This window comes from Trachurus trachurus, assembly GCF_905171665.1.
Source record: "Trachurus trachurus genome assembly, chromosome: 23".
Lineage (NCBI taxonomy): Eukaryota > Metazoa > Chordata > Actinopteri > Carangiformes > Carangidae > Trachurus > Trachurus trachurus.
The window spans coordinates 25,139,860-25,167,577 of NC_139912.1; the positions used below are offsets into that span (position 1 = coordinate 25,139,860).

Genomic DNA, 27,718 nt, shown 5'->3' on the forward strand with positions numbered 1-27,718 from the left:
CAACTTTTGAGTAGAGTGTAATGTACTTTTATTATACTGGTGTCATGCATGTGACCATGTGTTGGTCAGAAACAGTCTGCTGCTTGGGAAACAGCTGATATGACTCTGTCCAATGTAGTCTGTCCAACAACATTCATAGCATAGAATGTGAATGGATGAGCCAATGAGCCATAATAACTGTCTTATGCTGAACTAATGGTCCCCTAGTTGTAGTTTGATATTTAATGGACATACGTATGTAAGAGTGGTGTTATAAATTATAAGCGTCTTTGATTTAACTATGGTGTCTGTTTCAAACTTGCATGGCAGGCTGTTTTCCCCTGACACAATACAATAGGCTGTTGATGACATGTTACTGTAAAACATGAGTTTTTACCATTAGCTGAAAGTATGAGGCTAATTTTGGATGATCATTCAGCTGTATAGGAAATGGAGAGATTTCCTGTGAACAAACTTGGTTGTTTTTACTTTTTTTAAGGTGTGGTTCAAAGTTTGACATTTTGGGACAAACTGAGACTTGCACATTTCCTCCCCTGCCCCGTCTATGATACAACTGCACACATACATGTACTACCCGTGTGTTTATGAGACACACTACATGCCGTATACTGCATGTGCCGAGGACACGCTGATATGAGTCAGGACCTGTCAGTCTTGTTAGACAGTATTCACAAAATAAAAGAGGAGAGTTGTGGTTTTGCTTCAGGGGGAGTTTGGGTTACTGCTGGGGTACCATCCTCTGCCACACACATACACACACACACACTGACATGTACACATACACACACGCCTTGGATTCCCATCCATACCTGCTCTCTGTAGTCACTCAGTCAGTCGGGTCCAGAAGGCTGTGGGGCTGATAAAGTGGAAATGGCCTATTATTATGAAGGTGATGACAGCAGCCGTGGGCAGGCATCAAACGTGGCATACCTCCGACATTGCGTAAGTGTAGTTGCCCTTTATCACATGTTTTCTCTTTTACATCATTTATGCTCCATCAATTTCTTTCAAACAGAACATTTCTGCGAATTGTGAGGCAGTTGTGTTATTTCCAAGTCTGCATTCCTCTGTAAACCCTGTTTTGTCTCAGCACTTCAGTGGCTCAGTTTCCCCACTGAGATCACATCTAATCTAATCTTTGTTCTGCTTTAATCTGTAAAAAAAAAAAAAAAACAATTGCTCACAGACAAGTATGAGAAGAGACTGTTGTACTAATAGAGCCCACAAATTTTAAGAAAGCATTTATTAAGTTACCAGAGAGGCAATCAATGTGTGTGTGTATAATATTGACTGGCAATAAGAGTGGCATTGATGGGCTGCTGGATAGGTCCAACATTTCCATTGAACACTATTGGATAGATTGATATTTTGTACAAATATTCATGGTTTCAAGAGGATGATCCTCTTGACATGGCTATCATTTTATCTTCTTTTTTTCATTTTTTTTCTTCTCTTTTTTTAAATTATTCAGATAATTCAGATAATTTGGTTCTTGGCCATAAACTGTTGATATCAGCCTTAGACTAAGTTTGTATGTAGTGCTAATTAGCAATTGCTAGCATGGTAACATGTTGAGATTGTGTCCATGCATGGTAAAATTCATACCCGCTCAACATCAACATTTGCACATTAGCATTTAGCTAATAGCGCTACTGTTGCCTCACAGACCTGCTAGCATGGCGTAGACTTGTAGCCTTATAAGAGCTGATGTGTTTTAAGAATACTTTGTGTTTAAAAATTTTAAATAGTTAGAATTACCATGGTTACTGTTTAGACATTTTATACCATCACAGGCTAAACATACAGTGTCTGGCACCTGTGCAGATTGAGGCTGTAGCTTCACCCTCTGAATCTGGAGACAGTCATGGTGTGGACTAGTTGTTGTGGATCACAGGATAACAATGTAGTTTCTCACACATCCAGTGTACATGCACTCCTTTCCACACCTGTTATCATCCCCTCTCTGGTAATTAATTCCCTAGAAAACTACAGACCTCCCACCAGGTTTACACCAGATGTGATGAACCTGGCCCAGATACAGAATCAGTGGAAAACACACACTCCTTATGTGTTGTGTCCTTGTTGTCTATCGCAGACTCTTCCCATTTAATAGTCTCCACATTCCAGCCTCCGCCACAGGAATGACTTCACCTGGAAGCAAAACCAAGAACCATCCTTATAATTCAACTGAGAGTGTGTGTGTGTGTGTGTGTGTGTGTGTGTGTGTGTGTGTGTGTGTGTGTGTGTGTGTGTGTGTGTGTGTGTGTGTGTGTGTGTGTGTGTGTCTGCAATCATGCCTGTGTACACACATGCAGTGTGTGTTCAGTGGAAGATCTTCAAATACACACAACCAAACAGATACATGCAATTGAGCAAATTGTGCTGTAGTAATGACTGATGTGCCTGATACAACATTCCCTTCCTCCTACTCCTGTCAGCAATTTTCATACACACTCAAACACACACACTCAAACACACACACACACACACACACACACACACACACACACACACACACACACACACTCATACACACTCATTGCCAGAAGAGGTTGTGGTCTTATTATAGTGATCCCGCTCCTCCTCCTCCTCCTCCTCCTCTTTTTTCCTGCTCTTGAAGGCATCACAACATGTCATAACACGACCCCAAAACTTTAGTGACCTTCATTTTTGCAAAGAGCAGAGATATTCTGCATATATGATTGATTTTCGGCCGAGACAGTAATTCATGGGGCTATTAAAATTAGTCTGTTTGAGGGTTGAGTGAATATCTGTGTGATGCTGGGGCGTGTACCTGCAGGTTGAGCTGAAGACTTTACTGTTTCTCCATTTCCTTTCATGTGAAGAGGGACGGGGCGAGAGAGTGGCAGCGTGAGGAGAGACGGAGAGAGGGGGGCAGTCATTCAAAGTGTCAAAATCATGTTACATCCTACAAATGATGAAGTTCGTGTATTGTCACATTTTGACACATTGTTGGGATGTGGCCGTTAGTTTCTTAACAGTGTTTCAGCCTCTGAGTGAAAGACAATCAGACAAACGTTGTAGGAGGGGAGGGGATTTGTGTATTGTGGTATTAACAACCATAAAGTTGACTGGAAGAGAGGAAGAGGAGACGTAAAAGTAATTTCCTCTTGTTATACAGAATCTGTATGTTTCCAGGTTGTTTCAGTCCCACCGCCTCCCTTCAGATATGAAGCTTTTATAAGCTTTATTACTCACTGACAGTAATTACTACCTTCATTTAAGGTAGGAATGCTGCCAATTTGTCACAATGTGAGAGAATTACTGCGACCACCCATGATAAAACTACATTATGTTGTAATGTAGTGTCAAGTACATGTCGACAAGCCAATAATAATACTTCCCTACATTTTTGGGGAGACTCGGATGTTTTTTATTGTATAGAGTTTGGTTTACAGTTAGCTCAGTGAGTCTTGTTTAATTGAATCGCTTGAATCATTTTATCCATCTTACCCATAGGTATAAGAAAAAAACAGCAACTTTCCATTAATTTATGGAAGGTTCATTTCCTAATCTTGAACCTGGATTACAGAGAGAGGAAGATGTTTATCAGAAAGAAACCAGTAAGTTGACAGAAAGTGATGTGTGTCACCGTCTCCCTCCTTTTCTTTCCTGAAGCTGGCTCATTACCACAGAGCATTCTTGTCAGCCCTGTCACCAGGCACAATACAGTGACATTTAACTGACCCTTAAAGGGGAGAAGAGGAGGGGGGAGGGGAGAGATGTAAACAGACAAGAAGGAGGAGGAGAAAGATACGGAGTGAGAGGATGGAAGTTCTGGGTATGATAAGCCGTGGCAGGAAGGGAGGAGAAAGAGGTAAAGTGAGGAAATAAGGAAGAGTTTAGAGAGGAAGGATAGAGGAAAGAGGTGGTGGTGGTGGGGGGTATCTCCCCTTTATTTTACCCTCACATTCCCTCTTTTTCTGACTTCAAAGAATCTCCCGGTGAGAAGAGATTATTCCCGTCCGCTCAACCGTAGCGCTTTGTTACACCACTGTTTTCTCCCCCCGCCGGCCCCCCTCCTTCTCCTCCCCATCACGGCCACATACTGCATCCAGAGAGAACAATCTTGTAAATGGTATGTTACTTTTTAATGGTGCTAGATGATGCGTAGAGAGAATATGGATTCTCCTTGCACACCAGCTGCTGTTGCTCTCTCTGTAACCTCTGCAGCAGGTTTCTGTCTTCACTTCCCCTCACTGTGAACCACACAACCAATAAGATCCCTGGAGATTAACATGCTGAAGGCCCCCAACCAGTAAGAACCCAATAAGGGCTCATAAAGCCCGGACACAATAAACACATGCGGAGCACAACCATTCTTTGTAAAAGATGCACCTGAGCCCCCCCCCCTCCACACACACACACACACACACACACACCCAACTCTCCTTCTCTGCTTGTTTTGTAATCCAGAGAGAGAGTAGGATCTTTCAGTCCTGGCTTGTCCGAGGCTGAATGAATGGGTGACGGCACCGGGCCAAAGGAGGATAGAAACATCAAGAGGTCAGCTGGCAGCCTGCAGCTCCAGGTGGGCTGGCTGAGCCCCACCAGCGCTCAGACATCTGCGTCTGTATCAAACATTATTTCAAGCCGCTGGCCGGATTGCTCGGTGACTAACTGACGGGCTGAACGCATGAATGAACCGGCAAATTTCACTGCTTGACTGGCTGCCTGGCCGACTGAGCGGATTCATGAATGAATCATTGATTGAGCAAATGTTTGGCCGGGTGACCAACTGGCCAACTGTGTATGGACAGCTGATACACTACATATGTTAGTGCTGGGTGTCCGTCAGGGCCGTTAGCCAAATATTTGGGATGTATGGTCAGCTTCCCAAGACTCCAACAACGCTATCAATGAGAAAACATAGGTCACATTATACCCATGTATTCATAACTCATTGGTGCTGTAATGTCAGTCTGAATCAAGTGCAGAAATAGTGGAATAATCTAGATTATCCCACATATACATAAATGGATTTCTGGACATGTATTCCTAGTGGACATAGGAGATAATTGTGTCCTCACAGCAAATCTCAAATAATATAATAGTTATCCCTCTAGTTTTGTAGGTGACTCTCTTCCCATCGCTGCTGCAACTTCTCTTTGTGTTGATAACTTCCTGCTTTTTAAAAGACCAGCATGCACCTGTCCTGCAAACACACTGAATGGCTGTTCAGAAACAGGAGTTTATTCAATGAATTTTTTCAGGTGTGCAGCTTAGAGGACCACCCTGCTGCTCCGCCCAGCTTGTTGCACCACATTTGTAAAAGAAAACCTCTTTGAAGACAGTTAACAAGTCCCCATGTGTACGTACATCTGCTTGCTGAGTATTTGCAGTACCTTCATCTGATAATTGTTAGCTTTCAGTCTTCCTCTGACAGCCCGAAAGTTCCAGCTAATACATTAACAATTTATAGCGTTTCTCTCTAGACTTCCTGAAGTTGACAGCAGGTCTGAACGTGAGCCTCCAGGCCTCAAATTCTCGACAGGAGAACAGTGGATGAGGTAGTTGGAGTTTTACCACACCTAATTAGGAACAAAGGTAAAAGTGACAATTATTGCAGCCTTTTTTTAAATGTTTTATTCCTTGGTTATTCCCTTTTTTCCTGCCTCTGTTGGAGTTGACAGGAGACATAAAGTAAGGAATGACAGGTATTCTTTTCTTCTAGTGGCTAACTCTGTAACTAGCAGACTGGTCTCTTGCTGAGGGGTACTGAGGGAAGAATATATCTGATTTCCCTCACAATAGCAACATCAGTTATTGTTTGGATAATGCAAAAGTAGAAAACCCAAGGAATTAGTGAGAATGTTTCAGTTGAACTTGAAAGTTATTCTCTAATGCAATGCTAGTGTGAAATACCCCCTTATTAATGAACTAATGCCTCTTTTTAAGGTAAATTTACAAAATAAGGTAATTAACAGTGGATATTTCTATGGTTGGTTGCCTTCCACTGTAGAATGTAGGAATGTAAGATACCTTCACAATAAGAGTTTTAGTGCTAATATAAAAGGAAAATGTACTGTTTTCAGTTGCAAGAAGACAATCAGTGTCCAACTCTCCTGGATGAGATCATTGCTAACCGAACGGCGTCTTCACTGTGTGTTTGAAAGGGGGTGGAGCTTGGCGGGGTGCCCCCTTTTAATGCCAGCGGGGGGGTATTGGGCAGACATACAGCGGGTGTTTCTGGGCTGTTCGGGGGTGTCGTTAGGGTCGGGGGTCCCCCCAAGCTCTGTCCTGGTAGTGACAATGAAAAACTCGCACACATCCACACACTTGAACACACACACACACACACAAAAATTTGCCGGAGTCTATTTAAATTGACACAAATCTCATGGTTACCCAGAGCGACCCCCACTCCCCCAAAATGTGCACACACACACACACACACTGACCTGCCCCTCCCCTCCCCTCCCCTCTCCTCCCCCCGCCCCCTCCCGATTCGTTGAAAGGAGCCAATGGTGCGTTGGCTGGTAACTAGGCACCCTATTTATCAGTTACCAGCACCAGCACCAACAATAACTGTAACCCGACACCTCCTCAGAGAGAAAGAGATGGAGGAAAGTAGAGAGAGAGCTGGAACCAGACGGAGAAAGAAAAGTAGAGAAACGGAAAGTCAGGAATTTCCAGAGAAAGAAGGAATTCAAATTCAGTTTCTAGATTTATTTAAATGATTTAATTTAGTCACTTTCTCCAGTTTTGTGTTTATGTAAATTAAGTAGCTACATTTGTTGTTTTGACAAGACAAAACAAAATTAAAATATTTCATTTTTTAACTGCACCAATAAAGTAATAGTAGTAATAGTGAAAGAAAAGAAAAGAAAAGGTGAAGGAAAACACAGGATGAGCCATAGAAGGAGGCAGAGAGAAGGAGAGGATCTGGTGTCAGTGTAACAGATACTCAGGTCCTATTAGACCATTCATGGCTGGGCAGCTCTTAAAGAGCAGTGCAGGCCGACCTGTGATCAGCGGGCGCCCCCACCAAACCAACCATTTGTCCACCGCCGGCTTATCAAAATGAGATCAATACTAACGGTCGCAGCAGAGGAGGAGCAGTGTGTCTGTAATGCACTCCTCATTATTGTATGTGTGTTTAAGTGCATTTGTGAGGATGTGATTTGTACAGTTGTGCAGAGCAGTAGAGCATGACCAACTGTTGACTGGGCTGCATGCTCACATTGTGTGTGTGTGTGTGTGTGCGCGTGTGTGTGCACGCGCATTCCCGGTCATAGCTGAGTGATTTCCTCCTCTGAAACAGAGAATGGCCCGTTTGACTCTTCACCTCTCTGTGATCTGTTGAATGAAGGTTTTTGAAAAAAGATCTAATAGTGCTAATACTAATCAGCTGCCCACCCACGCTGAAAGGACCCTCACCATGGTGATAACATCAGCAGACAGCAGCAACATCACACAAAGACCAGTAATGCACATGTATAAGTGTTAGTGTGTGTATAGGTCAGGACAGGTAGAAGACTTTAATACTGAGGATCTGACCGTGACGATTCACCGAGATGATGGTGAGATGTCTCGATCAGCCCCTTTGAGTCCTTTAACTCTTTTTCAAGTATTAGTATTTTTGATATTTGTGCAAATGAGGTTAAACTGCTTCAACTGATTCAATGGATCGTTTATCGCTTCATTGAAAGTACCCACAGTCAGAAGAGATGATTTGTATTGAAGCTTAATGTGAATTCCAGTCATAATCAATCATTACCTGCCATCACAAAATCCCAGTTGGGATTGGTCGGCTTTGCTTTTTAACCGCAAAGGATCAGTTTCCTTGTGTTCAGTTTGATTTGTCTTGCACATGGACAAACCAGTGATCCAGAACATGTTAGTGTTTCCTTCAATCACACAGGTCCCGGTGTGAGTTTACCTACTACTTCTTTTCATCTCCAGCTCTGACAGGTCATAATGATGCTCCTTCTAGTTTTTACATGATGTCAGGGGCTAATGGCTACCTGCTGGAGGTGATTTACTCTACAGGTTTGGACTGGCCTTTGCCTCAGCTGATCCCTGTGCAGCTCCGTCCCGTAGACGCCCTCGCCCACTTGATGTGCAGTACTTTCCTCTCTTTTTTCATCCTTCCCTCCACTTAAGCTGTCTCTCTCTCTCACTCTTTCTCCAATTTATGTATATGACATCCATCTGGAAGTAACATGTACCCACAGATATCAAATTACACATTGCGCTCAAAACAAATCACAGCAGTGGAGGGCGCTTTGGGGAAATCTGGATGACACTTTAACTTCTGGATATTTGAGGTCGTTGCACTGGATGATTAATTAAAAGTGACGGTTAAATTACATTTTGCAATTGAAGTCTTCAATTAAACTGTCTCTCAGTTGTCAGACCAGGACAGAGAAGCTGTTCTTGTATCGTTTTTCTGTCTCATTAATTTTACCTTCAGACTGTGTGGGGTAAAAAACCTGGCCCACGTTGGTGCCTGAAGGGATTTTTTTTTCTTATTTTTTTTTTTGTCATCACATCATCTGGTGAAAACAGGACCCGACGACACCTGGAAGCTGCGACCTTTGAACCTTTTAATAAGAGGAAGTGAAGGGGTTTAACTCGATTAGTCAGCTCAGGAGAGCGGCCGGCAGACATGGGAGAGAGCTGACACGGCTAAAGGACTTTAAGATCACTCTCAGGAGTGCTTCGGTGAACAGGCTAAGTGGATTTAACAGTGTTTTAAAATCAGTTATGAAGCAGGCAGCGCTACAGTTGCAGAGATCTGACACTGCCTCCGATGGCCTGCTCCATCCTGAGCTGCTTGTTCCCGTGCTTTTCTCCAGGCCTGAAGTTCTGCAGGCACAACCGATGTTATGCTCTGAAATGTTATAATTAAGTTTGTCTGCAGCGCGGGCAAAGTAAGCGTCGCATGACACCGGTCTAATTTAGAGGACAAAGAATTTATTTCTCATTGATTCACTCAGGTTGTGGCAAACTTAATCCAGTTTCCCACAATGTTCCCTCACGCTCTGTCTCACTTCCCTGTCTTCCCATCTCCACTTCCCTCTGTCTGTCCCCGAGGGCGTCTTCCCAGACTTGTCGAACACCAAATTGTGCTGCTCGCTACCAGCTGCTGATTGTATCGTCAGAAACATTGTCACGACAACCCGCCCCGATGCCTTTTCTTCTTCCCTCTTCTGATTTCCCATCCACATTTGCACTTCAGAAATCAAGGTCCTTCTAGTGTCTTTGTGATTAATTGCCTTGGTTGGCAGTATAGTCTAGCGGGTGATGAGCTAATACGTGCGCTAATGCCAGTCAGCCCCTCAGGCCCTGCAACAAGCCAGGCGTTTGGGCTGGTTTGCATTGTCTGGCCTCCTCATCCGGGCTCGTTTAGTATTGTCTGGACAGGAACAGAGCTTCTATTCTTCTCACCCCCCTGTCTCCCAGGGATCCTAAATGGGACATAGATATTCTAGCCGGGTCGGTTCTTGGCCTGGCACTCGATGCCCCTGAGTGCTCTGCTTAAGTAGAGCCACCGAGGGCACTTGTGGAGGGCTTGTGAAAGTCCATTCTGCTTAAAGGTGGAGGTGGAGGAGAAGTTGATACGGCGGTGCGAGCTTCTGAACTCCCTTGTGTGCCAAGTCAAAGGTTTGACATTGCATCGCAGTGCGTAGGTGTGTGTGTGTGTGTGTGTAGTGTCTAAACCCTGTGTACACCACACAGTGTTCTGGATCCATATGAACCAGTGCACTGCACAAAAACAAGCTTTTGTTTTAATCAATCGATACCTCTCTACAAACTCAACAGCCTGCACTTAACAGACTTGGAACTGTGACTGTATAATGTGTTGAGAGTGCTATCAAAATGCTTTTGAGTGTGCAGCAGTGCCTGCGGCTCAATCAATCTAAGTGTGCTGTCCACACTAAGACAGAGCTGTTGTGGTTTCATCATGTAGCCTGTTCAGACCAGCCTGTATCCTCATGTTTGGACTGATAACAGTCAGATAAAACATCATGGGTCAGGCACGGGCAACCTATTCCTCAAAGGGCCGGTGATTAAATGAGTCGAGTCTGATGTGCGGCTGCTGCTGCTGCTTGGTTTGAAGGAAAAGCTGCAGCTACACTGGCCCTTTGTGGAATAGGTTGCTCATACCTGACATAGGTACTGGAGAGAAAATGAAAAGGCTGCTCTGAGCAACAAATCCAGGATTTTGAGTTTTTTTTTTTAAATCTATGACAACAGGGACAAAGATCTTCAGTTGTGACCATTCCCAGGTCCACCCTAACTACCACAGGTTATTTGTCCCTATCCTCCTTTGGTATAGGTTGCAGGCAAAAGCAACCATGGGCTTGTTCCTTCACAACTGATTGGAATTATACAGTCAGTGGCCTGCTGCAATGATCCTGCATGTTCTGTGGCAAGGCCCTCATTGTCCATCCCTTCTACACCAACACAGCAGTCCCATTACATTAATGAGGGTGCCATGTTTAATAAAATAAATAAGTCATTTTGTCTGTGTTAACATGGGCTCATCTAAAAAAAGATTCCTTAGCTATGCTACATTTCTTGTGGTTGGGTTCATGCGGTAATGATGCTGTGAAGCGGGTGCAGAGAGAGTTCGTGTTGATGTCTGAAGAAAAGCCCTGTCAGTCACTAAAGGAAAGCTGTTTTGTGTTTTGGGGATTTTTTGAAATGACCCTGTTCTGTCTGACTTCTGGGCTGTCGTTCCACCTGTTGGTTCAAAGGGCTGTTTGATTGGTTCAGACACTGATCCCGGTTCAGTCTGCGTGTAATCCCACCTGTTCCCCGGTTGTAATCGGGATGTTATCCTTCTGACAACTCAAGCACGCACCCACCTGCACCCCCACCCCCCCTCCACCACACACACACACACACACAATCCTGGGGGTGAATTGAGTCTTTTGTGTGCCCACCGCCACCTCTTCCCCACCGGTGTGGTCACCACAAGGGGGGGGGGGGAGAGGAAGAGGTCCCCCCCCCCCCCGAGGAGCTGCAGGTGTTCTGGGGAAATTAGACTGCAACAGCTGTGTCTTTATGTGTGTGTGTGTGTGTAGGCGCAATGATATATGGTCACACATGCACACACAATTTGCAACTCTGCACTGTAGTTAATCAACCCACTGCATTAGGAGTGAAACACACACCTACACACACATCTCCCTCCAGTTCTTTATTGCTGTTTTCATTCCCTCGTTGCTGCACATTAAATCACACACAGTACGTCATCGTCTTCCTCTCCTGGCCTCACGCTTCTGCTCCTCCAAGACCCCCCGACCCCCCCCCCTGTTTTCTAAAGTTTATCTCCATGTGTCTATAGAGTGTTCAAAGCTTAGCCCCTCTCTGTCCTCAGCACTTTGATCAGACAGACATACCTGAGTCAAATGTGGCCGACAGCTTGTGGAAGGAGATGAGAGCGGTTTTCACTGAGTGATTCCAGATATGAGCGAACACACACATACACACACACATAGACGCACACATGAGTGACAGATGGACAAATGGAGTGCCGAGTGTAAACTGACAGAGATTATCTGACAGAGATATATACTGTATATATATATATATATATATATATATTTTTTTTTTTTTTTAAGTTCAAACAGGTATATACTATAGCGTGAAATAAAACACAGCAGGTGTCTGGTCCTCTATTTTTCTTTCCTAGAACACATAAATCTCTCTGTGGTCTGTATCTGTTAACCTGCTGCCTCTGGCATTCCTGTGGTTAATCATCGACTCTGGGTTAGCCTTTGTTTGCATTTGAAATCACTTAGTTGAGGCTAAACAATTAAAGCATATTCTATAATGATAAAGGTACTATTATACGCAACAAAGACAGTTTTCTTTTCTCTCTCATACAGGACATTATTGGAGAGCATGAGGCTGGTTTCAAAGACACGTGTCCAGTCCTCCACCAGTGCTGGTTTTGGTCAGTTTTTGTTTATTAGGAAGTATGAAGAAGAAAAAAAGATGAAATTATTTATAACTAAACCACTGAGTTTCTAGTCAGTTTTGCACAATAATTTCTAGGACGTTTGGCAGCAACCATCTGCAGTTTCCTGGATGTATTTTAAAACTTTTTGCTCGGCTATATTGTAAAAGAGGTTAAATCAATAAGTGCATCGTTAACTTAAAGTTTGCTCACACAGACAAAATGTATAACCATAATCGACTCCTAGAAGTTGCCTGCGCTTCATGAACCTGCTCGGTCATATTGTTAGAGGGAAACTGAAGTGCTGTGCTTTAGTGCTATCGTGGGAGAGTCACTCCTTCACCATCCTCTGTTGCAGTTTTCCTCTCAAGTCATTTCTCCCTCATTTCCTCCTCTCACTAATCTCTCTTTTTCCACTCATCTTTTATTCTTGCAGCATTGGCTTTTGCATCTTTTGATTGATGGTGCTGTGATTGGGCTCTCCAAAGTGTGATTTTTTTTCTTCCTTCTTTCCTTTTTTTCTGCGGGGCCGGTTTCCCCGTGCTGTCGGCGTACAGGATGTCTGTCAGCGTGTCTGCAGGCTGCTGATATGCGATCTGATGTTGGCGCTCGTCGCCACGAGAGAGAAAAGAAGAGAAAAGGAGATGAGACTTGACATATTGTTGGACTCTGATCAGAACGGTTGGGATTACGATTGAGAGGCAACACTTCCTTTGAGAAAACTGCAGTTGCCTTAGTAGAGTACGGTAGCAGGAAGAGTGAAGAGATGAGGGGACAAGTGAAGAGGATGAGAGCGGTTGTGGACCTGAGCTCTGAGGTGTTATTGTCTTGGGAAGATTGTTTTTGTCACAGAGATTTTCTTAATGGAGACTGGAAAAAGAAAAGAAAATAAGACATGCACCGCTCTGTGTGTGTGTGTGTGTGTGTGTGTGTGTGTGTGTGTGTGTGTGTGTGTGTGTGTGTGTGTGTGTGTGTGTGTGTGTGTGTGTGTGTGTGTGTGTTTGATCACCTTTAAGGCCAAGCTCAGTGTTTGTTTTCCCGTCCTGATAGGCCAGAGGTGTTCAGGTGTGTCCAATAAGGAGGAGCCAGCGGTTGAATTCCAGCCCAGTGATTGGCTAGGAGCCGCTCAGGTTACAGGCTTTGTATTGATTCAAATATCTGAAACCTTTTCTTCTAAAGTGCAGCCAGAGGGGGGGTGGAGAGAGAGAAAACTGAGGGAGGGGAGGAAGGAGAAAGTCGCCTGCTGCTTTCTGGGATTTTGAAAGTACCTGAAGGGAGTTTTTCATTGGTTGCTTTGCTGTTAAACTTTTAACTGTGCTGTAAAAAGTGTTGCAGGGGGAAAAAATGGCAGGATTTTTTTTAAACAATGCCTGGTCCTCTAGGCTTCCTGCCTTAATAATGACAGGCCTCCGCTCAAGGTTGTAACTTTTTAAGCTCCCAATTACTGCTCTCTTTAGTTGTGGTAAATGTCAGCAGGATGGAAATAGCTTCATCAGCTGCACATGTTTAATGAAGAAGGGAACAGGTCCAATTTAGGTGTTTTTTTATAGATTCATTTTAACAACATAAAGATGAAAAGGGAAGGTGGATGAAATCAAAGTTGTGAGGTATGATCCGTCTGGATTCCACCTTGGCAGAACTAATCTTTCTCTGTGTGGTTGTCTCTGTGGTGGCCTGACACCTCTCTGAAACCTATCGGAGCTACACATGTCTCGTTTGTTTGCTGTCGTTTTACTGACCATCCCTCCCAGTAACTGACAAAACACTGGTGTTGATTTTGACACCGTGGAGAATGGGGAGGGGCGGTGTGGCCACCAGAGTTGAAGCAGCGCTCTGAACAACATGTAAATGCAAATGACTCTCCAAAAAGAAAGGTCTGGAAACATACAGCGATAGTTGTTTTATATTCTGAAGGAAAAGAGCCTCTGATACAGAGTTTAATGTGTGTGATCATTTGATGACAGTGTTATTGCCACTAATTATTTATTTTGCTCAATTGAATTAAATTAAACAGTCAGCTATTATGAGACTTTCTTGCTTGTTTCAATTTAAATGACTAACCACAGATTTAAGTGTGTAACTGAGTGTGTTTATGTGCAAGCATGTGTGTGAGTGTTGTCGGACACTGCTCACAGTGACAGCTGCCAGCAATGCAAGTGTGCGTGTCAGTGTTTATGTATGTTACAACAAACGCAAACCACAGACAGACACCTGTGTGTCTGTGTGCTCGTGTATTAGTTTTTGTGTGTCTGTATGTGTGTTCATTTGTTTTCCTCCTACACAAACACCAGTGTGTCTTTGGGGCGTCCGGCTTCACAGCTCATTAACAGCCCTTATCACCCTGCACCTCTCCCCACCCACACTGCAGGCCTCTGACTGTGTGGCCCCTCTGATTGTCTTTTTCTTTTCTTTTTTTTGCTGGTAATTATCCACCTACAGTGTAATGAATACACACCACAGTAATGACTAAACTAACAAATTCCAATTAATGTGTTGAATCATGCAAATTAATTTCATTTGGATGCACATTTATTAGCGCTGTCAGGCTGTAAACATGCAATAACAGACTCATAATGTGCTGTAAACGTGTTAAACCAACAGCTCAGGTTCAGCGTAGGCCCTATGCCAGCTAATGGAGATAAGCAGGTGTGTATAGTTAATGAATGATTTACCCATGATACTTCAAAAGTGTTGAGATTTCACCGCAGCTTTGATGCTGCCACCTTTTGTTTTTATTTGAAGGGTCATCCATGGAAACACTCTCAGGAGAATTAATCCCTTTAAAGCCATGTGTCTCTGTTTGTGCTCATCTGCCTATATATGTGTGTGTGTGTGTGTGTGTGTGATGGCATGCTTACACACAGAGAAGTCTTTTTCCATGGTATCTCCATGCGACACACCCTTCCCATGGTTCAGCCCATCCTCTGCATGTGTGTGTGATCCCATGATAGCAGCTGGTGACCTCTATAAATAGCTGTGTAGGTGCTCCTGGAAAGAGACAATTTCCCTTGTAAAAGTGTGTCAAATTTTAAAGCATGGATTATTATTTTATTAATTCTTGGAGTTGACCAGAAAGTCAGATTTGAGCAAGAACGGTAACAGATCTTCTTGCAGTGTGAAAGACAACATGTCACACTGCTCGGATTATAATTGGCAACGCATGATTGCATTGCTAATGGGATCTCAATTAGGTTTTCTCAGAAACTGCCTTGTCTTCTGCCTCATAAATTCTGCTTCACATATTTTTTCCCTGACCCGTGTGATCTCCCTCTGTTCCGCTCTGTGGTTTGTGGACCCAGGCTGGTCTCCTGCAGCGCTCTGCGGTGTCACTGCTCCTCTTGATCCTTCACACCAACCAGACCTGCCCCACCCGCATTGGAAGGATAATTATTGTCACTCACAGCCCTGACTGGATCACAGTGTAGTTAATTCAGTCGCTAAATAGCTTGGCTTCGTGTGTAGAATAGGTGCTGAAGGTCACTGCCAGTCACTGTGTCAAAGCTGAGCATAGCTTTTAATATGTAGTGACAAGGAAAAGATTGTTACAGTAGTCATCAATGGGCTTTTATTTCAAAAATCCTATTTACATGTACAACATAAAGTCTGTGTGTGTTTGTGTGGGTGTAAACTCTGGACGACACCATTGTGCTCCCAGACACAGAGGGAGAGACAGGTGTGTAGCGCTGTGGAGGAATAAACCCAGTAGCTGTGTGTCTGTTAGCAGCGTGTTGAATGAGCACCTCCATTTCAGCACATTACACCACAGCTGCCGCTTAATGTCACTGCCCTGCAGAGTGACTTGTTAATGCGTGTCTGAGTTTGTGTGTGTGTGCTTTGTGTTACCCTCTTTACCACCCACCTTGATTTATGGCCCCGGAGCCGCCATTGCAGCGGCCGCTCAGCTCCACCGTACGGACTGACCCTCATGTTGCTTCCCTTTGTGACTTATTTTATCCTGCTGCAGTTGGAGTTGACCTCCAGTCTGGTTAGCGGTTAGCACTTAGCATGAGGCTAGCCCCACCAACCAGCCTGTCCACACCAGCTCTGATTGACAGTGCGTCTGTGTTTGTGTGACGAGAGTTTAAGGTCCTGAGAAGTGACCTCATGTACGTCTGGGAGTGACAGGGAACCTGTGCACGAACCTCACCGTGACTCTTTCACCCTTAAACCTACACACACACACACACACACACACAGATACCACACACCCAAGTGCTGCTCGGTATGGTGCGGCAGAGCGGTGCAATCTGAGCCCATCTCCCTGTAGCATCAACAGTATTATCCCCCCTGCCAGTTTCATCTGGCCTCACCACCTGTTGTCAGCTGTATGTCACCCAGCCCGTGCTCTCTGCAGCCTGTAGCCGTCTGTTTCCCTCCATATGCACTACTAGAGCTTACAGTTGTGCCAGAAGTAGGTCTGAGACCAAAACCCAGCCCTCCCCTGGGGCAGAAATCCTAGACTGATCCAATTACTCCCAGCCAGGGCTCGAATCAGACCGAATCAGCACCGACTGGTGACTACTTAATTCAATCTAGAGGCAGAAGTGTTACACAGTAAACAAGTCGAGCTGTTAAGCTGCAGACTAGAGATCGCAAAGAACATAAGACTGGGTCTAAGTTAAAGCTGTGCTTTGCTAATATTTCGCATACATTAGCAATAAACCATGCTCACTCTTGGGCTCCAGACTGCCCCGGAATGGTTGCATTTTGATCCTAAAATTTGAGACGGTACAAGTCAATTTTTCATCAACTAGCACACGTGTGACCATGAAATCTGCCGTTGGCTAAGCGAACAATTGATGCAAACTTTCTCCCTGGTAACCCTAGTGTACCAGAGGCAAGGCAAGGCAATTTTATTTGTATAGCCCGTTTTTACAAACTGTTTGTCTCAAAGGGCTTTACATGGCATCATAACAACATCCTCTGTCCTTAGACCCTCACATCCACTGAGGAAAAACTCCATGGAAACCCTTTTAACCCTTTTAACAGGACGGACAGACATGACATAGATGTTGTTACAGACAAGAAAACAGTTTAGAGTTTATGACACAGAATGTGGGAAACATGGAAATGTTAACAAGAGTTGATGAAGGCAGCTTCTGGTGGGGGGGTCAAATGACAGTGTGTGCCCCTAAATTTTCAGCTCGTATTCCTAAAATTTAAAGTTAGGGGCCACTGTTCTCCTGGTAAAAAAAAAAAAAAAAAAAAGTCTGGACTGCATGCTGTAGAGATTACTTTGCCATGTTATGTTTGCAAGTATTTTACATTCTCATAATGCTGTAACTTTGTGTCATACAACAACAAAAAGTTTCCCTGTCTTTTAAATAGATCATCTATCAGTGAAGATGCTAAATTTTTTGGTCCTGACATGCAGCTTTAGCCCCAGGATTTTTGTATTATTAAAAAAACTATTAAACTGCAGGTCTTTCATTCTTTCAAGAGGGAGGAGAAAACAAAAAGTCAGCAAGAACCAGTTTTCAACCAGTCAAGGAGCTAATGCTAACAAGCAAAGCTACAGCTATTAAAATTTGCCAGCAGTTGTGACCCGCTTAAAAATGAAAAGCTCAGTTTGTCCTCATACAGTTAAAAAAAACAAAAAAACATACATTTTTGGAAAGTCAATCTGCTTTTGTATCTGCTTGGATTTATCATTCCATAGGCCTATAGGCAAACTGCAGGATGAAGCATTACAGAGCGGGCAAGTACAGTCCAGTGAGAGAAGATCAGACAATATGACTGTCTCATCTCTTAATGTCAGTGTAACATGATAGTCAGGACATAAACAAGAACATAATTATGGTATATAAACATGTTGGCAGGAATTTAATCATTACACCTGTACAAGTCTACAAGTGTAGCTGTTAGCTGTTTTTACAGGGGGAGATATATTTTATTTTGAGATGACGATCCTGATAGACTTTTCTCAACTTTCTCACTTTTATTATTCCTTGGAAACCTTAGAAACACATTTGGCTCACAGGTGTGTGTTGTGGTTGGCTGAATGTGACCTTCTTCTGCTTTGCTGATAGGCGCTGTATCGCTCACCTTGCTGAAACCCGGCCTCATATCTAAGAACACGAGACTTGATTTGGATCTTTTTGATCTTGGTTGGCAAATTTGCCCGTCTTTGTAGTTTTGTATCACTCTGTGGTGTTTATTAACTATTTTATTAAATCCAAAGCTGTCCTCATGTTATCATATACCGCGACTCAGAGATGCCAGTGAGTAAAAGTGTGTAACAGTCAAATATTTCCCCTCCCTTCCTTCCAGATGGCATCCACCAGGCCTCGGCCCTCTGCACGCTGCGCGTCACCATCATCACTGACGACATGCTGACCAACAGCATCACTGTGCGGCTGGAGAACATGTCCCAGGAGCGCTTCCTCTCCCCACTGCTGACGCTCTTCCTGGAGGGTGTTGCGGCTGTACTCTCCACCAAACGGGAGGCAGTGTTTGTGTTCAACATCCAAAACGACACCGACGTGCAAGGGTCTATCCTCAACGTGACCTTCTCAGCGATGCAGCCCGGAGGCGCCCCGGGTAAAGGGACCTTCTTCCCCTCCGAGGACCTGCAGGAGCAGATCTACCTCAACAGGACTCTGCTCAGGCTGATATCATCTCAGGAGGTACAAACACACACACACACACATAAGTGTACAGTTGCATATTAAAGATCCAGTGTGTAAAATGAGGGGAAAACAGTGGCATCAAGCATTCCCATTCTATTATTTATCTATTAAATAATTCTTGAAACGAGCTCTCTGGTTGGCTGGATTTTCCATTCCGTACAAACATGGCGGCGTAAGATGGCGACACTCTCTAAGCAAGACCCTTGCTATATGTATATATAAAAGAAGAATTATAAGGCTATGAAAACCAAACAGATTTTATTTTATAGCGATTATACACTTTTACTAATATATTCATTGGTAGTATGTTCAGATTTTTCCAATAAACCTTGACAAATATTACACACTGGACCTTTAATGAAAGAAATCCAAAATCAGTTCCATTAATGCGATTGACATCTCTTCTTCTCTCCAGGTGTTGCCGTTTGATGACAACATCTGCCTACGGGAGCCCTGTGAGAACTACATGAAGTGCGTGTCCGTGCTGAAGTTCGACAGCTCCCCTCCCTTCATCGCCTCAGAAACGGTCCTGTTCCGGCCCATCCATCCCATCAACGGGCTGCGCTGCCGCTGTCCAGTGGGTTTCACCGGGGACTACTGCGAGACCGAGATCGACCTGTGCTACTCGGGGCCGTGTAAGAACAACGGCCGGTGCCGCAGCCGAGAGGGAGGCTACACCTGCGAGTGCATGGAGGACTTCACAGGTGAGTCGGACAAAGTAGATGTAGCTTAAAGGGACAACCAGGAGTTTTGGAAAGCGAAGTGTTCTCATACTACATTTACCATGAGCCTCCGCGCGGGGTGAAATTCTTGGACCGGCGCAAGACGGACAGCTTGCTGAGAATGTTTTCATTCATCAACAATGAAAGTCGGAGGTTCGAAGATGATCAGATACCGTTGTATAGTTCCGACCATAAACGGTGATTCGGCGGCGTTATTCTCATGACTCGCTGGGCAGCATCCGCAAAACCGAAAGTAAGGAAACACTGGTCGGCTCACCCAGCATTTCCGCCACTAATTAAAATAACAAAATAACGATAGAGACAAAACGATATATATATATATATATATATATTTTTTTTTTTATAACCAAATAGAAACTCCTCGTTGTCCCTTTAACAGATTTTGAACAAATCTTGATACTTTTTAATAAGATTCTATTGATATTTGATTTTGCTGTTCAGACCCATAAAAGCCTATATGATTTTTCTTAAAACAGTTTATAGCAAACAAATCCTGGTTGAAGGCCTGCTTCATCGGTGTTGGTGACAACTTTTTAACACAATTCCAATTGTTTTTGTAGTTTGCATCTGATAGGACAGAGAGAACTTGCAATAACTCATGTTTACCTTTTATTATAAAAGTATTTTTATTATTATTCATCTTTTAGTTGCCTTAACATTACACTGTATTGTGCTGAATACAAATGACTATCTTAGAGAAACATAGTGTATTCAAACGATCGCAGACGGAAGCTACAAAAGTCGATTATAAGTCTGTGCTGTGTTTTCCTTTGTACCTGACAATGGCTCTAATGGCTTGTACAAAACTGCCAAACCACACTGACAGGTTGTAAAAGCTCTCACTGCCTATTGTTGTAGCGTGAGGTCGACCCCAGTTCAGGAAGATAAAACGCTCTTTGTAATACTGTAGGTATAGTCACCTATACACACATATACACACACACATACACACATTCAGTGGAGAAGATTTATTGCTGTATAGAGGTGTAAGGAATGCTGACTGTTCTGGTCAGACCAGGTATCACTTAACCCACTACCCAAAACCACATTAACATTAGTGTCAGTCTCTTTAAACTAACAATCATGACACTATGAATTATAACTATAACTTATTAAAGCAGCTCCAATTCATATTTCTGTATTAAAGATTTTTAAAAAGTTAACGATTTCTCTTCATGTGACTCTGCCCATCATTCACATGGTTGCTGAGCTATGGGAAGACGGGGAAGCTTTCATCATTCCCATTCAAATCACTTTCTAAAATATTTCCCGATGGCACTGATCTTCCTCCCATAACTTCCCCCTTGTACATCTGATACCTGACTGACTGTCCCTGCTCCTCTGTCTCCCTCTAATAGAGCCCAGAGGGCCTCTGACGGCCTTCATCCCTCCTCTCCCTCCGTCTCTCCCAACACTCTACCTCTCCTCTCCTCTCCTTCTCTTCCTCCATCTTATCTGATGTAATTACCTGATTAGAGCTGCCCTCGATTGCCTTCTTCCCCTCCCTCCCAACTTCCCATCTTCTCCACTCACCCGTCATATTTCCCTTACCTACATCTCCATGTCGCGGCTTTGAAGGTCACAGTTCAACTCCAGATAGTCGGGGCCCATCAGGGGGCATTAGGAGGCCGATGACAGCGGGGGCCGGCTCTGTCCTCCTTGGGTTTCCTACATTACAGGGAAATAGATCCTTATAATTCTCCCTCGGAAAAAAGGATTGTGCTGAGGAGAGAAGGGCCATTAGCTGGTTCCAGGCGCTGGTGTTGGGGTCTGTGTTTGTGTCCTGGGCGGAGGGCTCATGTCTGGACAGCAAGCTGACACACACTGAATGGGACATAGAGGCACCTATTGCAAATAATATTACAGTCAGAAAAAGGTCTCCTGGTGTATTATTAGAGGAGGAATTTAAATGAGCAGAGTCTGGAAACTCGGCCCAACTCACTGATTTTGGACAAAGCTAGATCTACATGGTCATTTCGGAGGAATTCCCCATGGAGTAAGTAGCTGAATTAGATAATGCAATATGATAAATTTGATATCAACATGCATTTAAGCTGCAGATAGCCATTGTTCACCTCAGCATATGCAGCTAAGGATGGTCAGTCATTTAATGAACAATATGTATTATATTCTCAATAACTGGCCTGTTGACATTATGTTTTCTATAACCTTCTGTACACATCTGACCACTTTATCACCATCATATAAATGCAGGTGAAATTATTGTTCCTCAGTCTAGTTTCCCTTATTTGATTGGTTCCTGAGTAGAAGTGGAAATTAAAAAAATATATAGATATGACATATTATATAATTTAGATTTTCTGAGTTTTTATTCTGTTGCATTCAAAGGTATTGGGAACAACAGTGAAAGGTGCTCTCTGCATTTTTCTGGTGGACAAAAATAAAACAGTTTTGTTGATATTCATTGTTACCAAGCAAAACACACTGCATGTGTCCTTGAGGACAAACGATGTGTTCCTATCTCATGAAAGGGAACTTTATTAGTGAATTATTCACAATATGTTTATTCGCTGGTCGTTTTCTGGTTTTATTAGTGTATTGCATTTGAGTTGCACCAACCACAAACAAAGTCCCCCTAGAAACGGATAAACACATCTCCACTGATCAGTAGTACATGCCTGCAAGGTGAAGCCCAAACCAAACACACCGACTCCTGTAGAGACGCTTATCCACCGTGAGGAAAATTTCACGTTCACTTTCTGCACAATTTAAGATGCCACTAATTAAAGTATAGAAAGTAGGAACACATTAGTAGGAACACATCTTGTCTGTAACAACATCTATTGCACGTCTGTCCGTCCTGGGTGAGGGATCCCTCCTCTGTTGCTCACCCTGAGGTTTCTCCAATTTTTCCCTGTTAAAAGGGTTTCCATGGAGTTTTTCCTCAGTGGATGTGAGGGTCTAAGGACAGAGGATGTTGTTACGATGCCATGTAAAGCCCTTTGAGACAAACTGTTTGTAAAAACGGGCTATACAAATAAAATTGCCTTGCCTTGCCTTGCCTAGAAAATGTCAGCATACACTCTGAGTAATTGTAGGAATGCAGTGCATTAACTTAGGACTGGATGTTTTCTGTAACTTTATAAAACCCAAGCTGGAGTAATGCTAACAAGGATATAGATGTTCAGCTTTTATCTGGTCGTTACAGGGTTCAAAAGTATCAGTGTGAGTTCAGCCATAGATTGGACTTAATGAAGGAATGTCTTTCTTTCTTTCTTTCTTTCTTTCTTTCTTTCTTTCTTTCTTTCTTTCTTTCTTTCTTTCTTTCTTTCTTTCTTTCTTTCTTTCTTTTTATGTCCTTCCCCTTCTCACTCCCTTTCCACACTCCTTGCTTTTCTTGATCTCCCATCCTCTCTCTTTTCTCCAAATATGGCCAAATGACTTTGCGGCTCAGACCTGTGCTTCCCAGAAAAAGGCCCATAAACAGGGCTTTGTAGTTGCTGCTAATGTTGAAACAGAACCGAACTGAGCCGATGTTTTAAAAAGAAGCATTAACAACATAACACAAAAACCGCTTAATCTGCAACAGGACAAGGTATAAATTAGTAGTCTATGTGTGCTTGATTGATAATCAAAGGCATCTTATTAAAACAACTGGATTCCAAACAGCTGGTGTGAAGTCTGTATCTCAGTCAAGGGTGGACAATGTGCTTCGCTGAACAGATAAAATGATAATAAATAGATGATGATATGACAGGTAATTTATCATTCATTTCAACACACAGCTCATATATATTGTGTAACTGTATAGAGACAAGGTTTAAAGCTGTCACCTGATCGTTCTTCACACAGCAACACAGACATTTCTCCTCTCTTTTTTTCCTCCCAGGTGAACACTGCGAGCTGAACGCATCATCAGGCCGTTGTGTGCCCGGTGTGTGTAAGAATGGCGGCAAGTGTGTGAACCGGCTGGCAGGTGGTTTCATGTGCCAGTGTCCGCATGGGGAGTATGAGAAACCCTACTGTGAGATTACCACCCGCAGCTTCCCCGGACAGTCCTTCATCACCTTCAGAGGCCTGAGGCAGAGGTTCCACTTCACCGTCTCCTTCATGTAAGCTCCTCTCTTCCTACCTCTGCTCCAACTACCCTGCCTTATTAATTGCCACTAACTGCCAGACACTCCCTGTCAAATAACTGCCTGTCTGGATGAAATTCAGTTGAAGAGAAAGGTAACTGACTACGCCTGGAGCTTTCCACTCTCACATGGCTTCATGCAGGGCTTAAATTGCTAAAAGTGGCAGGCTTACCACTAGACATGAAGTCATTTTCAAAAGTAATGGATCTTTGATGTTGGAGAGAAGTGTACTAAAGCAGATTGTGACCTCCTGCAAGCAAATATTGTTTTTTTAGATTGAAGGGACAAGTGTCGCTAATTGCTAAAGCTAATGTGACCTCAATGGTTGAAAACACTTTCCTCAACCAACTTTTTAATGTTACCATTGTGCTGAAAGAAGACACACTTTAAAGCTATACATAGGCCCTACACTACACTACACTGTGCTAGAAGACCGCAGCTAAAGCTAAAAGGTCACAGTCCAAAAGTCTCACTTATTGAGTATAAAGAGAAAGAGTAGAATATCAGACTGTTGTTTTGTTGTATCGTAACAGAGTTTCGACCAACGTTGGTTTTTAACACAGCTTGAATAAATATTTTTGCATCTGAGGCTATGAGTGTGCCATATCCCTTTTTTTCCTCTGTTAATTTTTCGTTTGTGAGCACCTCATCAATAGAGGTGTGCGCTCTCCTCCTCTTTAAAGACTCTTGTTGTATCTTAATCCCATGGAGCTGTTACTGGCTTTCAAAAAGTATGGCACCTTGGAATAAGTTGATTTATCTGTCCGTTAGTAATGTGCACATTGGCCTTGGACTTAATGGCTGTAGGTATGGCCTAAACTTGTTTTTATGATTTTAGCATGCAGATGAATACATTTTTTTTTTTTTTTTTTTTTACAAAATCTTGGCTGCTAAATTGTGTGGATATGGATTTTTTTCCCCCTCACCCACCTGAGATTGCTACACTGCACATCTCTCCACTTCCGACTGTTTCAGCAGTAAATCTGTGATAATGGTGATTTAGAGAGGAGCTGCACAAACAAACAGTTCAGTGAGGTAAAGTGTGTCAACCGGGGCGTGTCGAAACATGTGCACACTTTTCCATTGTGTCTCTGCTCCCTCCTTTCAATAGGAATATGCATACTCACATCAGAGCAAAGGCAGCACACACACTTTGCCTAAATGTGCTACTTTATGAGGTGTGCTTGTCCTCTCACATTTAAAAAAAAAATCCTGGTTCAGCAGGTTTTTTTGACTCGCGTTCAGTAAAATATTATGTTGAGAAAAACATTTATCGCTTGTTTGGTTCCCAGTAATAGGTAAGATCATTTTGATGGTGCGGGTCTGCCGACAGCATGACGGTGAGAAAGGTTTGCAGTACGGTGAAAACAGGAAAGGCTGTGTGATGAGTTTCCCTTATCGGTGTTTGGCTACAGCCGTCCTGACTTCCTGCCCTGCTGGCCTCACTGGCATCTGCCGGCTGACTCCTCTGCCCTCACCTTACACTGCTTAACACACAAACAGCTACACATGTGAACTCTGTACCCCAGTACAACAAACACATGGGAAGGTACCAGCCCAGATACCAGGTCCTTCCCCCCACGTTCTCACACGTGGGACGCGCTCCTGCATCATCTAAGGCAGGGGAACGGTTTCCTCCCCTGCAGCTCACCGGCTTTACACATCCTGCCTTTCCTTTCCAAGTGCCTTTTTCCTCAAGAGCTCCTCGGCCCCTTTCATCGTAAAGCTATCTACAAGGCCTTCAACCGTTCAGTCCCGCTCTGTTTGAGTTGGATAGGTGCTTAGACATGTGACAGGAAGCATGAGCCAGAATCGCTGGAATTCACTCAATCTTTTCCGTAGAAGAAGATATGACATTGGGTGTCCTCAATTTTGGGTTAATTGTTGTGTATGCTGTTTTTTCTACAGTCAAAATAAAGTACCTAATAAAAAACTTTTTTTTTAAATCCCATTTGTCTTTGCAGGTTTGCTACCAGAGAAAGGAACGCTTTGCTTCTCTACAATGGCAGGTTTAATGAGAAACATGATTTCATCGCCCTGGAGATCATCGATGAACAGATTCAGCTCACCTTCTCTGGAGGTTAGGCCTCATCGTGTGTGTGTGTGTGTGTGTGTGTGTGTGTGTGTGTGTGTGTGTGTGTGTGTGTGTTGACCACTTACAGTGCAGCTGATATTAACAAGAATCACAGGGGTGAGCACGTTTATCTTTAGGGACTTTCACAAAGTTCTTATCAGCGTGTGCTTTCTTCTGACAAGGGTGTGTGTTTTTGTGTGAGCGAGAATGAGAACATGTTCACTTATGTATGTGTATGTACAGCATGTGTGTTTCTGTGCATGTAGGTAGGAGGGATGGGTGTGTGTGTGTTACTATTCTGAAAAGCAGCTGCTTCCTCAAAGCTGGAGCTGCCAGACTGATTAATGATGGCACACACACTTAACTGGCCAAAAAACACCTCCACAACACACACACACACAAAAAAAGCCTACAGAACACAAAACTTTTTATCAAAGCAGTTTTTAGATAGATAGATAGATAGATAGATAGATAGATAGATAGATAGATAGATAGATAGATAGATAGATAGATAGATAGATAGATAGATAGATAGATAGATAGATAGATAGATAGATAAACTTTATTGTCTGTCACGAGTGACAGAAATTCGTCTTTGACAGGCTCGTATAAAAAAACACCATGTACGCGCTCTTCAATATGCACACACGCATGCATACCCACACAGATGCAGCTCCAGCGCAGTCAAACACACACAGCCACCATCACTGTTAACAGTGCTAAATGGACTGCAGATCAAACAGACAGGTGGTGGCTGCTGTTTTCAGAGTAGCTCTACTTTCTCATGGTACCAAACAGGGAGGAATCCACTTCAATATGATTATGCTGGGTGAAGCCTGTTTGGGAACCGGGCCAAGTCCATGTGCCCTGCTTCAGATCTGAAATCTGACTAAACGCTGAATACATGAATCATCAAATGAAATAATGGCCAATGGGAGAAGTAGGTCATCATCTACCAGACACAAACTGTGTCCTCTTTCTGTTCCGCGTCTCACGTGCAGCAGCCGTCGGTCATTAACCCTCGCACACTTTTCGAACGCTGACATACAAAGACTTACACACATTTCGTGTCAAGTTGTGGAGTCGCTGCGCAGCTTACTGATTTCCAGAGGAGTGGATTCCTGCCCACGCTGCTGCTGCCTTTAACAAACACAGTAAACCCCAGTAAATCTGCTGCTTTGTGCTCTACAGTCTTCTCACTGAGAGCCATTGATACTGCAGACTAATACTGGCTTTCCCAACAGTTGATTGATGACTGCGGTGTGTGTGTGTGTGTGTGTGTATCTGTGTGTGTCATTATGCGTGTCAAATTAGGACACAGACTTTTTCTTTAACAGCAACATATCAATAATTGGAATCAAAGCAAGGCTAATTAACGTTTCAAAGATTTTAATTATGAAAAGTTGAATAGATAAAGGAAGCAGCTCCAGCCTCTCTGGACTTTACCCCATGACTCTTCTCCACTTGTGTTGGTTTTTTTCAACACATGTAGAGACGTGTCCCAGCTGAACACTTGACTGCTTCCAAAAGTAAAACTAATTAACGAGTGAAACAAGTTGTAAATTATCAGCAGACATGTTCACCGTGCCTCCACCCCACTCACAGAAACACTTACACACTGTTGTTTGAAATGAATAATGTGAAGATGTTAATCTGAAGACTGTAAACAGCAGCTGTGTTTGATCATTGAACTGACATTTTACTCACTGTTCACTTCTTTCTTTTCTTTCCTCTTTTCTCACGCCCCATCCACCTTGAACTTTTCCCCTCTGCCGTCTTCTCTCTCTCCTTCCTCTTCCCTCCCTTCTGTCCCTGTCCCCCAGGTGAGACCAAGACCACGGTGTCTCCCTACATCACAGGCGGGGTCAGCGACGGCCAGTGGCACTCGGTCCAGCTCCATTACTACAACAAGGTAAGAAAGTTATTCAACCAAATGCAAAAGTCTTCTGCTTGAGTTGACTTCTTAGATTAAAACATTTAGATGGGGGGAAAGTTTTGCTGCTGCCAATATTGCATTTTTCCATCAAGTGTGCAGCCCATTGGAGGTCAAGCTTGTAATTGGCCAGTCTAAATTTATCAGTGATATTATGGGAGTGAAGCATATTGATATGTGGCTTTCTTTGAGGCTACTGATGTTGTTGACCTCGACTACTGATTCGGGAGATTAATTTAAACTGCAAAGGGCTGACTAGTGACGTTCACTCCAAAACTTCTGGTTTCAGCTTCATGGGTCAGAAGTT

At 43.4% G+C, this 27,718-nt stretch overlaps 1 protein-coding gene across 1 annotated transcript in view; it reads left to right on the top strand.

Moving 5' to 3' along the window:
- The window catches only part of celsr1a (cadherin EGF LAG seven-pass G-type receptor 1a), a gene marked incomplete at its 3' end in the record, with an annotated part of 97,647 nt that overhangs the window by 23,266 nt on the left and 46,663 nt on the right, over window positions 1-27,718 (top strand). The window contains exons 2-6 of the mRNA XM_083999879.1: window positions 18,206-18,561; window positions 18,980-19,268; window positions 23,158-23,380; window positions 25,369-25,484; window positions 27,302-27,390. Coding sequence (XP_083856005.1) covers window positions 18,206-18,561; window positions 18,980-19,268; window positions 23,158-23,380; window positions 25,369-25,484; window positions 27,302-27,390 — 1,073 coding nt within the window. The remainder of the gene's footprint in view (window positions 1-18,205; window positions 18,562-18,979; window positions 19,269-23,157; window positions 23,381-25,368; window positions 25,485-27,301; window positions 27,391-27,718) is intronic.